Consider the following 14493-nt stretch of genomic DNA (forward strand, 5'->3'; position numbering starts at 1 on the left):
ATGGAGGGGGTAATTGTGGGGGTAAGGGGGTTAGGTGAATAGATGTGGGAGGAAAGGGGGAGTGGGAAAAGAGTTGGATTATTGGAGGATGAAAGAGATTGAGGTATGATGAAGAAGGGAAAGGGGGTGAAGGGTGGGGTATTGGGGAGGATTGGATGAGGGGTGGGGTGGAGTATGGGAGGGGTTAGGTAGTATGAAAGGGATAGTTAAGGTAAGGGTGGAGGGGGGTGGAGGAGGAGATAGAGGAATAGTAGTGGGGAAGATTGGTGGATGAGGAGGTGGTTAAAGAGGGGTTGTGGTAGGATTTGTTACTATGGATGTTGGGTTGGAATAGGGTGGGGGATGAAGGATGTGTGTGTTAAGTAGTACGTGGGCTGCTCCTGGGTGGCCTCCTGAAGTTGGGCTTTCGGGGATTGGGATTTGTAGATGACTCGAGTGTGCTTGTCGCTTGGGTAGTTTTCGACGAGCTTGGGCTCGGGAAGGTATTCTTCGTGTTGTTGGTGGGGCGATTGGTGTTGGGCGTGGTATTCGGCAAAGTTGGGGTACTTGGGCGATTGCTGGTAGTGATGTTCATCTTGTTCTGGGGTGGGGGTAACGAAGTTGACCGTGGGTTTTTGGTAAACGTATTCCTGTTGGGGTTCTTCCTGAGCTGTTGGAGCTTCTTGGTGGACGTATTGATACTGGACTTGGGCTTGTTGCTGCGGAACAGCTTGTTGTGGGTGGTAGGTTTCGTACTGATATGCTTGGTGTTCTGGAGCAGGAGAACTGTGGTATGCAATGTGTGTTGGTGCGGGTTTTCTGTAGGCCGGTTGGGTTGGTCTGCTTTTGGGTGATTCGTAGTAATGACCTTGCACAGGAACGAAAGTATTGTGGTGTGTTTTGTACATCGGGACGTACACTTCCTGTGTGGCATAAGTATCTTGCTGACTGTACTTATGTTGATGCGCATGTTGAGGCTGTTGATGATGGTGGTGATGATGATGAGCCTGCTGTTGGTGGTAGTGTTGCTGTTGTTGTTGCTGGATAAGTTGTTGCTGCTGTTGTTGGATAGCATGCTGCTGATGCTGGTACTCCTGTTCTTGCAGTTCCTTATACAGCTGAGCAGCACGAACCTCCAAGTATTGTTGCAGTAAAGCTTGCAAGTGCTGAGCATACTTGGCAGGACCAGGAATCTTTAGTACAATTGTTGGAGTATCTTCCTGTTGTTGCACCTGCTGTTGATGATGTTGCTGCTGTTGTTGGTGATAGTATTGTTGCCCGTGCGTAGTGTGCTGATAGTGTCCATCTGGGTAGACTTGGTAGACTTCCTCGATCGGCTTAAGTTCATAGCTGTGCGAAGGTGTGATTTCCAATTCGGTGACCGTTTCTTCGGTAGAGTGCATTCCTTTCAGATGAACGTTGTGCTGGGCGTAGGGATATAACATGTATTTCTGCTTCGAAAAATGATACCCTCCTTCAGGCTGGTTACTGTAGTGACCATATCTAAAAGAATGAAAAGTGTTTAGTCAAAGTACCTTTAAAAACCTTAACCATAAACCCCCTCACCCCAGTTCACCGTCAATGTTTCGTTTGGCGCTTCTCGTATCCGAACTGTTGTCGCGCTGGACCTTGATGCGGATCTTGCTGCCGTGTTCGTTGAACTGCCGGTCAAGCTCTTTGATGAAGTCGATGTCCTCCGGCGGCAGACCGGTGAACTCCTCGACAACGGATTTCCTCGTTTTGGTGGGCTTTGCCGAAGAGGCCTTCTTGGTAGGCCGCTTTTCGGGCTTCTTCTCGCTGGCTGCAGACGCCTGCAGTATCAGCAGTGTGCCTAGCACCGTAAACTGTAGAAGAAGATTGAGCATTTTTAAGTGTACTGATGCTGATCAATTGAATGGCCGTTTGCGTCGCTATTACCACCACCGTAACGAAGAATTCAAATTTATAAAAAAAAACAAATTTAATAATTGATCCAACCTAAGTTACGTTACCATACCATCGCTTGAGACCGAGCTTTTCAACGAAGAATAGCTCAAAGAAAGGCGTTACTATGGTGAAGAAAGTCTACCGTTGAATGAACTTCTCGGAAAGAAAGCTTCGTCAGGTGAGGTTTACCGAGGTGTTCATTAAACTCACTGAACGAATCTCCAACCGGTGAACACCTTCGTCAGTGCTCGATCGTGAATCGTCTCGAAACAAACGTAACCGTAGTAATCTCAACCAATTGGTATCGCAATCGGATCGAAACGCTCTCAACGTTCGACCTTGGCCGTTCAAATGGTCGATGATCGATGATACACATGCTCGATTTGGACTCATTTCTCCAGTCCAGTTCGAGGGGTCGAGATGAACGATTGGGGATGTTTGCCAATGTGGCTCGCGAAACCATCATTACTGGCGCTGATGGCACTAACGAGGCATCTTGTTAGTGCGTCCGTGGTGTCGAATTTGCCATCTTTGGACGGGGGTGCAGGTGTCGGACGCACGGGCCACGGCCAGCCCAATGGGCCGTAAACGGTGCGAGATATGATTTCGGTGATTTGCTGATTCAGTTATTTTTTTTGCAATAACATACATCCCATTATTTTGCCACAAATGGAATTGCAGTTTCGTGTTGTTCGTGCGTGCGTGATCAGCGATTGCTATTTTGTGGAGTTGGTGGAGATGAAAGGATTGAAGTTGTTGGAAGTAATAAAATATTGTTTCGAATGGAGCAATGGTAAATTTCAACACAACTGTTTATATTGGATTTATTGATTACATGAACTTTTGTACAAAATTCAATAATGCATTTTTCATAAATGAATTAACATCAAAATGTTTAGACATTCATTATAAAATTTTTGAAATAAGCGGGATGGGTTATTATTGTATACAAAGATGTTAATAAATATGGACAAATCTGTTTCTATTATTGAATAGAAAATCATTTTTGATTTTTTTTTAATTCCTGCACTGCCCATGTTCGCATAAATGTCCCATATGCAATACAGCAAGCTGAGAAAAACGCAAGGCAAGTTTGTTCCACACATAAGGCTACGTGTTAAGTTTTCACCAAAAAACTGAATTTCCTCCTGATTTCTAGAACAAAGTACTGGATGTTATAGGCTTTTTTGAAAGAGCACACGATTTTGAAACAAACTGCATCACTAACTCAAAAGTGATGAAAATGCATATGTGATAATTATGCGATCATGGGCAGTGTAAGACTATCAACATTTTTTACAGCCTTTCAAACGTTACTCTGTATAGTAAAATACAATATTTTAAAACAGCGTAGATCAATTTTGTAAACATTTGAAGAAAATAGAAAGAAGATTACCATTTAAAGTTAAATCCTCAAAATAGTATTTCAAAAATTTGTTTGGGATAAGAGAGACAATTCCTTAGTTGATTAATTAAACTTGCAATCGAAACATACTTAAGTGAAATTATTATTTGGTTTCACGATTTGGTCGGTAATCGAAAACTAGTAATTAATAAGAAGAAAATTATGAATGTTTTCGGTAGATAGGTGACAAGTGTCTTAGAAGAAGAGTGAAAAGGACTGAAAACTAAGTCAGCGAAAGGGTCACATGAGTAATCCGTCCCATTATCTTGCAAATACTCCTGTGAAATGTTAAAAAGGGGCACTGCCCATGTTCGCATAAGTGTCCCATATGCCAAAAACACAAGCTGAGAAAAACGCAAGACAGAGTTGTCCCACACATAAGGCTACGTGTAAAGTTATCGCAAAAAACTGGATTTCCTCAGATTTCTAGAACTAAGAAGTGGATATTTTTGGTTTTTCTGAAAGAGCTCTCGGTTTTGAACAAAACAGCATCAATAACTCAAAAGTGATGAAAACACATATGGGACATTTATGCGAACAGCATAGTTTTTTTTTTCCGATACAGTCTCTAAATGAAAAATTGTATTAAAAAATATTTTCTAATTGTCATGCTATCAGTTTTTATATTTCCAGTTATGAAACTGACGGTAAATATTGTCACAATTTTTAATAAATAAATTTAAACTATTGTAAAAATTATTGATGATATTATCATCATAATATTCTTTACTAATGTTTAATTACGATAAGGCCACTTAACTTATTTTAAAACGTTTTGTCCAAAAATATTTTTTTTTTTGTCAAAATTCAAAATGAGTTCTTTAACGTTCAGTATCGAAAAGTTAAAATTAAATGCATTCATCTTGGCATATCCATCTCGCTTAGGGCGTCCCGGGTTTTGAATTTCCCGGGAAACGGGAAATATATTTTTTGAATCCCGGGAATTCCCGGGATATCGGGAAATTTTTGATGCAGTAATAGAATCTATGTTTTTATTATATTTGTTATGTTTTTCTAGCTTATATCAAAGAATCAGCTCAAAACTGTTAATTGGTTATTAGCTACACTTAAATCTGAACGAGGACAGCAGTCTTTAGATAGTTTAAAACACATTGAAAAAAAGTTCTTTGATGTGCTTCGGAATTTAAATGAACCACAATATTTGATATATCTCATTAATTTTATTTTTTTCTATAACCTGACTACAAAAGCTTAAAAAAAATCATTGAGACTGTCTAAAACAACAAGAAATAAAATTATACCAGACAATTTAACACTTTGGATACGTTTATAATTTCATGTTTATATTTAAAACATATTTTAAAAATTATCTTTGAGTCTCTACCACTTGATCACTGGGGATAATCGGGACTGCAGTCTGAATAGGTACAGGAGATTTTAGAGCAATAAATTTGGAAATCGGTGTACTATTTTTTTTGTTCTGTTCCTGTTGTAACCGAAATCAATCAAAACAATCAGAACATGATTTAAAAAAATAAAGCTTAAACAGCTGTCTTAATTCGTTACTTTTGTCCTGATTTGCTCCAGATGCTCCAGATACTTTCTTTCAAAACTTCGAAAAATATTTGCAACAGCCCTATGAGAACATAAAACAAATGAAATTACAAGCTAGTGTACACCATTCCTGTTGTTTTGCAATGATATGTGTACAACATGTCTAATCTCTATTCTTTTTCAAAAGAAATAGTTTTTTGCTTCTGTAAACTGGAAATTCATAACAATTCAAAATATTTTGAAACGAGCCCACTTTGCATAACAATTTTGAAGCTTAGAATAGTAGTTTATGCAACAAGTTGCAAAAAGAAGATTTTTTCAGCACGAGTCGTACATTTATCCAACGAGGTTCACCGAGTTGGATAAATACGACAAGTGCTGAAAAAATCAAGTTTTGCAACGAGTTCCATACAACATTTTTTGCAATTCCGAAAAACACCTTTTGAATGTAATTGTAAGTCAAATGTCCATGTATTAAGTCAATCCACCGTTTAAATCAAAACAATGTTGAAAAGTATTACTTTTCAAAACAAGTGCTGAAAAGTTCAACTTTTCAGCATCCATTACAGTGCTGAAAAGTAGAACTTTTCAGCATTTGTTTTGAAATGTGTTTCTATTCGATTCTGTTATTTTTAGTAGAGAAAAGTAGGCTGTTTCGTCATTCGAGAATGACAGGAAAAGTAGGAAGTTTCAAGACGGAATTGCAAAAAAATATGTTTTGCCACCTGATATTTCATGCCGTTTTTGAAGAGTGGTGACATAAACCATGAAAAATTATTGCAACGGAGCCAATATCAACTTTGAGCTCAATCAAAAAAGTTGATTTACAGTGCTGACACGCTTGACGTGGAATGACCCAAAATTGAATCTGTTTCATAATTTGATGCCTTGCAAAACCAGCTCATCCGGTGCTCAAAAGTGATTGACACAAAACGTGCAAAACAAACTTATGTCTTTTATAGCATGCACGCTGCAAGTGGCCGTGCCATATTTGGCACGTTAACCCAATAACCACGAACAATGTAGACCGTGCTCAAATTAAGTCCGCACTTCCTTTCTCCAAAACGATGGCTAATTCCATTATCTAACGTTCGCCAAAGCCTTTGTCTCCACAATGTAGCAATGCATATCTGGACCGCTAAAACTGACCACTGAAAGTGGCTTTTAGCACATGTTTTACAATGTAGCTTACGGTGTTCAAGTGGTCATTACTGGTTTTGAACATCCTCGTTGAAGACCGAGTGACCGACAGGCCCCAGCCAAGGCGGCTTGTTTTGCTAGTTTGTTTACCATTTGTTCACCCTCTCTCCCTCGCTGCGTTAATTTATTTTTTAATAACTTATATTTTCGCACTCGTAGACGCTCGTATGACGGCTGTGCGTAAGGAAATTGCCTGTTATGCTGTGGAAAATCGAAGCCGGTCAATTGTTTTTCCCATTAAGGGCACGTCGGCGAACGCACTGCTGCAGTTAAAGTTTGAGGCGAGAGAAAAAAATCCCATCAAAAACCTAAACTTGTTTAGTCACGCGGCAATTCGAGCTTTGGAGAGAACTTACGACTTGGTTAGAGCCCATAGTCACAACCCGCGCCTGAACCGGTTGACTGATTATACAATTTTCCAATTCACGCATTCTCGAAGCACAAGCCGCCCGACTACGGCTAGTTGTTGTTGCATGGTGCTGCCAGAGTTTGGCAGGCTCAGGTTTAGCCGGTTGCTCCCCACATTGCTTAGGCTGAAGGCGGTTTTTGCGGATTAGCTGCAGATTTTGTCCATCCATGTTGTTGCGAATGCATAGGCCCATAAGGAAGCGTTTGCGAATCGGTACTAGGGGACCGGTTTCAGTGACGGGGCCTGAATGCTGGTGGAGTCGAATTTTCCGATAGTCACCTGGAGGACCTGGTGAAATGCCGTGCAAAGGTTTGAATTTGAAAAGTTTCAAGAGTTTACATGCTACGCTCCAAATAATATCTTGAAATATCTTAGAATATCTTTCGACAATCAAAACGGATTTACAAACCCTAAAAAGCGTTTTAAAGGTAAGAGATGTTTCTATAAATTTGTCATAAAAAATATTTTTCAAAGATTGATCCACCTATAATGCCAGATCAAAAATGCAATTTTCACCGATAGAATATTTTCATATTTATAGATAGACAAGCCTTACCCGACAAACTTTTTTTTTTCGTTTGTTGACAAACCTTTTTTTTTCGTTTGTTGACGTTTTTAACTTTTTTGCTTATTCAGCCTCCTGTGATCAAAATTTGATTTTACGTAACTTTTCCCATACAATCTGCAGATTTTCCGGAATCGGTTCCAGAGTGGCCAAAGTGTCAATTAAATAGCGTATAAACCTTCCTTGGGCATATACGAACCCAACGCAACAAAATGCACCTCGATCCGACGCTCCGTATTGAACTGATTCGCGTTCGAACAAAACCATCGAAATTTTTTATATAGATAGATTTATAGAATTTGGTCTGAATGTTCAAAATAAGCAGATCATTTTATCTAAAAAATATTGCACCGAAGTTGTCAGTAGATAAGTGATCCTCTGCAAAACCAGTACGGGTTTCACTTGTTTTTTTAGTTGTTGTAAATTTGTGTCTTCATCGTGGACCATTATAGTGAACCGTTCTGCAAAAAAAAAAACGAAATCAAAATTCAATCAATGTTTTTGTGAAAATTTCAGATAGCTCTTTTTAGAATAAAAAGAATGAGTTTAACACAATAACCATAAAACATTGTAATATTCTTCTCCAAAATCGATAAATCTACACTTATTTCACTGAAATTATTACCAGGGCTATACTTTGTCCCCTCATAACGCCTACTTTGATTGAAAATTGAAAAATAAAAGAATATCGATTTTCTTAAAGTTGAAGTTCAATCACTACCTAGTTAATAATAAATGTATTGAATTCCTTCTGTAAAACAAACCTATGATTGTGTTTAAAATATTTTAGGAAATGCTTAAATATAGCAAAACAAAAAAAACAAATCTACAATTATTTTTTGAAAAGTTTATAGGACTTTAAAAAACTCTAGAAATGCAGACAAACGTACACAGAAAACGAGATAAATTTTGGAAGGTTGAAAATTTGGTTGGTTGAATATTATCATGCACATTGAAACATATTTGCAACGGCCTTATTTATTTAGACATGATCAAATTTTCTGTTAATTCTTGTTGAGCATAAATTTACAAATCTTAAAGGTTCATCAACAGTGGAAGTTTTTTACTCATTATTCTAAAATTGTTGGAACAAATTTTGAAATAATTTGATTATACAATAAGCTTAACTTTGATGTAAATCCTTCAAGGGTTTCAATCAAAAATGTATCAATCAATGGTTGCCACAGTTCCAAAAAATAAAATATATATCTAAAATAAAAATCTTTGCGAAAGCCTTGTCGGCTGTATTAAATTATAGCGAAAATTATTTACATACACAGCTAAAAATGTAGTGATCCAGCTGCGTGTAAAAAGCCTGGGTGTAAAATAAATATTGCATTATTTTATGCAACTTTATGTGATTTTACATTCTGAAATATGTAGCCCATTAGTATGGGAAAGCTACTTGACCGAAATGTCAAGCTCATATATTCCTTACAGCTTTCCATCGGTCTGATGGCCGAGTGGGCTAAGGCGCCAGTCCTTACTGTGGGTGCTGGGTTTGAATCCCGTCGGTTGCAACTTTTTTTTGTGTTGGCAAAAATTGTACATGCAGTGTGTAATATTAAGTGTTTATTTTGACGAAGGTGATGTGCATGCTTTTGCATGCGATTTTACCATCGGATTTTTTGCTGTGTACCATTTAAATTTACAAAAACATTTAATTGAGTAAACTGTTTAGAAGTGAGTTATAAGCTTTTACACCATTCTTCCATTTGGATTCCCTTTTTAATATTTGAGTGTAACTACAGTTTTGTTGAATGAAATGTTGCTTTTATGGAAACTTTTTTCGGAAAATATTAAATCTGATTAAATCTCTTGAAAATATCCTTGGATTCCTAAGCTCATTGCTATAAGCAGCAGTTTTTTTTACATTCAAGTGAGAAAATTCCATTTTTTTTTTTGAGAAAAAATGGTTGAAACAATCTTGAAAATTAAAAACTAATCCACTTCTTGGCTCAAAACCACTCACACTTACAGTACGAAGCAGGAAAACGAGCACCTTCAAGCTCAGCGCTGAAGATGAGCTTTCTTCTCTTCCCAGGTGCATTTCTGCAAAGATGCATCGAAATTTGCTGCTTGGAAGATGCAAGCGGCTGATGAGAGGCTGATCTTTGGATGTTACGTCCTGTTTTGCGGCTTACGTGTACCAACAAATGCCGCGTCGTGCCATGCTCGCTCATGAAAGTTATGTTTGCGCGAGCGAATATTTGTCGCTTATCGAGCGATACGACAAAAGATCAATAGGTGAGCAGTGTTGCGCAATTTGATTGGTGTGCTGGCTAATGTGACAAGCGTTGTGGCCTTTCAAGGATATGTAGGTTAATTAAATGTCAAAGTGTCAGCTTTTGATTTAGGTACAAAACTATGCGAAATATCCAAGGTGTTAATGTGGTTCCATTATGCACACTATTTGCATAATTTGGATTGGCTAATCTTGAGGATTTTAAGCTAATTTGACGGTTTGTTGATTCAGTTAACTGGAACGTTTTTTCTTTTTCTTGCAGTCAAATATCGCTCATGTAACCACCATTCAAAGTTCGGCTCGGTAGGGAGCAACAGGGCGATGCATCACCGGAGATAATCTTAAGCATTTTCTGCAGAAGAAAACCATCCCATGCTGTGGTGCGTACACGTAAACTCCGCGCCAAATTGCCTGGTAACTCCCTACTTAAACGTGAAGTCACAGCCACCGAACAAACGTTGAAGAAGCTGCTGCACCAGCTCGGAGCAACTCATCAACTGCGGCAATCCATCAATCTGCGACGAAGACAACGGTAGCAGGAAAATGAGAGCACCAGGGTGGAAAACCCACTGCCCCAGTGAGAGGCAGCGACGCCGGTTTGCTGTTGCACTGGCTGTTGTTGATGTTGTCGCCCCTCAGTGGGGGTAGGAACGTAATGGGTTGATTATGATTTGGCGAGGTCGTTCCATGGGCTGGGACGACGAACCCTCCGTGGGTTTGGAAACTTGTAGATGTTCGACAAAATGGTTAACCATCTACATCCCAATCCCGCCTTTAGACGGGCTTCGATTTAAAAAATCAACGAAAATCCATTTTTCAACCAATTTTTGATCTTTAAAAAGCAAGAAAGTTCTTACTTTTAAAACGCTTTTTAGGGTTTGTAAATCTGTTTTGATTGTGAAAGGATATTGCACTTTAATATTAAAGAGCATTCCCACTGACAACCTTGCTTCAAAAAGCCCTAGGCTATGATTAAGAAACTTAGTTAAAAAACATTATAAATTTAGTTAAAAAAAATAATAATATTAAATTGGTTTATTTATTCAAACAAATATGTATCTCAACTACGAAACAACTGCACACCGCATCATTAAGTATATTATTGAGGTAAAATGAAAGCTCCCCCCGTAATGCCCCGCAGAATGATTACAGCTGATTTTAAAAACCAATACCCGCCTTTTTTCTGCTTAATTAGACTTCTGGTGCCGATAGGAGTAACGCAGCGTAGATAATTTGAAACTTGCCTCCGATCTACGTTATAGCTGCTGGCGGCAGTCGTGTGAAATGTGGGAACCGTTTTTACGACGGCAGTCAGTGTTATTAATGGTTTCAACTGTTTACAGCTTACTTCTGTCCAGTTGCCCCCCCCGGGAGGGTCGAACCGTTTTGAATCGGAGGATGACTGCAAGTGCCGCCCTTTGGATGTTATTGGAATGATATATCAGCAGACCTGGTGGACTTTAGGTTGTGGTTTATGGTTTAATTATATAATAATGGTTCAACTATTGAACTTTTTCGTTGGCCTCGTGAGTGTATAATTTGCGGCGGCAGTTTAAATGACTCTATTTTTCAAGACCCTTCATCAACTTTATGCAACACCAACTTTGTGGTGGTTTTGGAGGATTGCAACAGGTTGATTTCATGACGGGGTACAGATATTAAAGAACATTTAACGGTTTAGTGTTCTGGAATGCACAAACGTATTTCCTGATAAAAAAAATCATCGTAACAAAATTGTTTAACAAAAACAATTAAAAATTAGTTTTTTTAAATTGCATACATGCATACATTAGGGTGTAATATCAAAATAGATTATCCAGCACAGCATTATTTTAGTTTCTTTTGGGGTCCTGAACAACTCCCCAAAGTTTGGGAACGATTGGTTTAGTCCTCACTTTGCGCAAAGCGATTCAATTTTCCATACAAATTTGCATGGGAAAAATATTATTTTTTTAATTTTGATATTTAAAAAATCCAAGTTTCACGCTATACTAAAACCGGATTTATATTCGGATGCTCTGGAATGTGCTCTACAACTTTCCCGAAGAGAGTATGGTGCTAACTTGCTCCTGAAAGAAGATACAGCGTCCTCAAAACTCGTCTAAAACGTGATTTTCCATCAAAAAATACGTTTTAGACGAGTTTTGAACACGCTGTTTTTTTTTAAAAGAGCAAGTTAGCACCATACTCTCTTCGGGAAAGTTGTAGAGCACATTCCAGAGCATCCGAATATGAATCCGGTTTTGATATACACTGCTAAAAAAGAAGTAATCCAGCTGCGTGTAAAAGGCCTGGGTGTAAAATAAATATTGTATTATTTTGTGCAATTTTATGTAATTTTACACCCTGAAATATGTAGCCCGTCAGTATGGAAAACCTAGTTGACCGAAATGTCAAGCTCATATATGCGTTTATCCATACGGCTTTTCATCGGTCTAATGGCCGAGTGGGCTAAGGCGCCAGTCCTTACTGTTGGTGCTGGGTTTGAATCCCGTGGGTTGCAACATTTTTTTTTTTCAAAAATTGTACATGCAGTGTGTAATATTAAGTGTTTATTTTGACGAAGGTGATGTGCATGCTTTTGCATGCGATTTAACCATCGGATTTTTTGATGTGTAGCGTGAAACGTGGATTTTTTAAATATCATAATTCAAACTTAAAAGCAATTTTAAATAGTTTTGGAACATTGCTTTTGTTATTCTATACAATTTTTGTTTTAAATCAGAACCAGGATCAGATTAATTTTTAATAAATGTCAAATTTCTCGGGAATTCCCGGAAAATTTGTTGAAAATTTCCAGTTTCCCGGGAATTTTGTAATCCCGGCAAATTGGACGCTCTATCACGTTCAGATGCTGTTATTTTTGGTAGAGAAAAGTAAGTAAGTAATTTCTCGACAAAATAGTAAATAAGTCGTCACTTGTGGGCTATCTTGTGAAATGTCTGCTGTAAAAAGATAGTACATGTCACAAGATTGCACACGAATCGACGAAGTGAGTTGTTTTTATTAGAGTGTAACTTTTATTTTAATAGTCTTCTTTGATATCTATAACATATCCGTAGTCATCAAATCGATTAGAAAATCTATTTTATCTTGATACAGATTTTGCAACATTTAATACCATTTTTGTATCAAAAGTCAATAATGCTCAATCATTTACTAGAGATGATATTTTAAAAGTTTTGGCAAATAAAAACTAATATTCAATAGGGAAAAAAAGTTTGCTAAATTACGTATTTCATTAATAAATTTTAAATAGAAAGATAGACGAATAAATTAACAAAGCATCGATTACTGCATTCATAGGACAAGAACTCGAAATACAACTTGCATATGCTTTATTCGTTATTAACATCAGATTTTACTATGATTATACAATTTTAGAAAAAGGTATGATGCTGATATCTCAAAATTGTTCGATCAATGTTATTTTTATTCACTTTGAAGGCTAAAGTAACAAAAGTGAAAAAACTTTTGATATTGACTTTGCATTTACTAGCATTTTGTAAAGCTGAGTTTTAAAATATTTATTAGTTTTTAAATAAAAATAAACATTTCCCATGAATTTATTATATGTATTACTCATTTTTTTTTAAATTTATTCCTCCTTCATCAATCTGCTCCTCAGATGAACCAAACACCAAAATATAGTTCCAAAGTTCCGAATCAGCATTGTACAATTCCAAGGACACCTTACCATCACCAGCATCTTTGCAAATACCGTCTTGTTACATGAAACCGTTCAAAGCTCGTAACAACTATTCACACATTCTACTAATGACTACAATCAAGCAGGATATTTGCAAGGTTCATCAGGTCACTTCAAAGGTTCTTCATCTTGCGTCTTTCTCTCTTCACAGTCCACACTGAAATTAAGTCGATTCATCACCATTGCTAATAACACCGTTCTTAACCCCAATCCAACATCACTTTGTTTCATCTGTTCTGAATTCAGCGCAGACCATAGTAGAACCACACAGTTGTTAATTATATAACACAAGCCCCAAGCCGCGAGTAGATCCTTGATCGCTGTCTGCTGGCGCAACAAACAAGTCTTCTTTGAACACACACTCGTTCTACATCTGCCACAAGTCCTTCAGTTCTGATCTCGCAGATCATTTTACTTGGCGCGTAATTGAATCTCGTTGCACAGCACAAATTACCCCGGTATCGGTATCTAATTAAACACTAGCAAGCTCTAAATTCTTTACGTTGAGGTTAAGTATAGAGGAAAAGAAGCGACTACAAACGGCGGAAATACCACAGTAACACGCCAAAAGCCAAAATAATCGACATACCACAACAATCCACTTCATTCTGTATCAACAGTCCATACGATACTAAGAGGTGCTAAAATGCGGAATAACACTTTTATAATTGCTTCCAAATAAGTCACTCGGCTCCACAAGGGTCGTCGTCGTCGCAGGGAACTCTCTCTCTCTCGGGCGCGAGGGTCCGTCCCCGTCCACGAAAGTGGGTCTCACTAGCCGAGCTCTCACCGCAGTGGTCACCAGGGTTTAGTCGCTTGCACTAAGCCGCTTCACGTCCTCGTCCAACTCTCACTTTCGTTCGGTCTGGTCTCTCGGGAGAGCATCCACGTGGAACTCACCCCGCGCACACGTGCTTCTAGTCGAGCAAAACAAAAAAAGGTCGGTTCGAGGATTCGGGGGAAAAACACGCGCGGAACGCACTTACGCCACAACGGTCGGTTGGCGTCTGCCGTTGAGCCGAGCTAGGGTCTCTGGCCCAGGTCGTCAGAGTTTGGTGCGCACTGGTTCCTCGCTTGGGGCGCGTGAGCACGTTGAAGTCGCCGGCGCAACGTTCGTCGTTGGCGAGAGAGAAAGAAGGAGATGAGCAGCTGAGAGTGTAGCATAGAAGAGAGCGAAAGTGATGTTATTAGAAAGGTAAGTTGCAAGGAATGAGAATTGCAGGTTTCCTTGATACTACATCGGTCTAAAAAATAAAAAAGAAGTATTAAGCTTTTTTGTGTCGCTGTATTGCCTCATTTTGTGAAATTTTTAAAGTGTTTTTTGTTTGATGTTTATTTTTATGTTTATTGTTTGATAAAATTCGGCTTATAATTTTACATTTATACATTTTCGAAAAGTTATTTAAATTATTTCTCAAACTAGGAAAAAATATCGTCCCAAGTCCCTAGTTGTCCATACAAAAACATGGTATGTATGGAGCGTGGACAAATTTTGGAAAACTTAGACCCCTACTTCCCCTAAATCAGGCCTGCCAAACGA

At 38.3% G+C, this 14493-nt stretch overlaps 1 protein-coding gene across 1 annotated transcript; it reads right to left on the reverse strand.

Annotated features, from left to right (window-relative positions):
• Nucleotides 1–311: 311 nt before the first annotated feature.
• Nucleotides 312–13934, reverse strand: LOC120415944 (putative cyclin-dependent serine/threonine-protein kinase DDB_G0272797/DDB_G0274007). The gene is made up of 3 exons (XM_039577587.2): nt 13543–13934; nt 1546–1823; nt 312–1482 (listed from the first exon to the last, which is right to left on the reverse strand). Exons 1-3 carry the CDS (start codon nt 13558–13560, stop codon nt 312–314), a joined length of 1467 nt encoding a protein of 488 aa, XP_039433521.1. The 5' UTR covers nt 13561–13934.
• Between the last annotated feature and the right edge of the window lie 559 nt (nt 13935–14493).

The sequence above is a fragment of the Culex pipiens genome, chromosome 3, assembly GCF_016801865.2.
Source record: "Culex pipiens pallens isolate TS chromosome 3, TS_CPP_V2, whole genome shotgun sequence".
Lineage (NCBI taxonomy): Eukaryota > Metazoa > Arthropoda > Insecta > Diptera > Culicidae > Culex > Culex pipiens.

Bases quoted from the DNA above. Each gene is read 5' to 3' on its own strand.
- LOC120415944 (XM_039577587.2), bottom strand. The intron at 1,483-1,545 runs GTGAGGGGGTTT...TCATTCTTTTAG, and splicing joins AACATTGACGGTGAACTGGG to ATATGGTCACTACAGTAACC.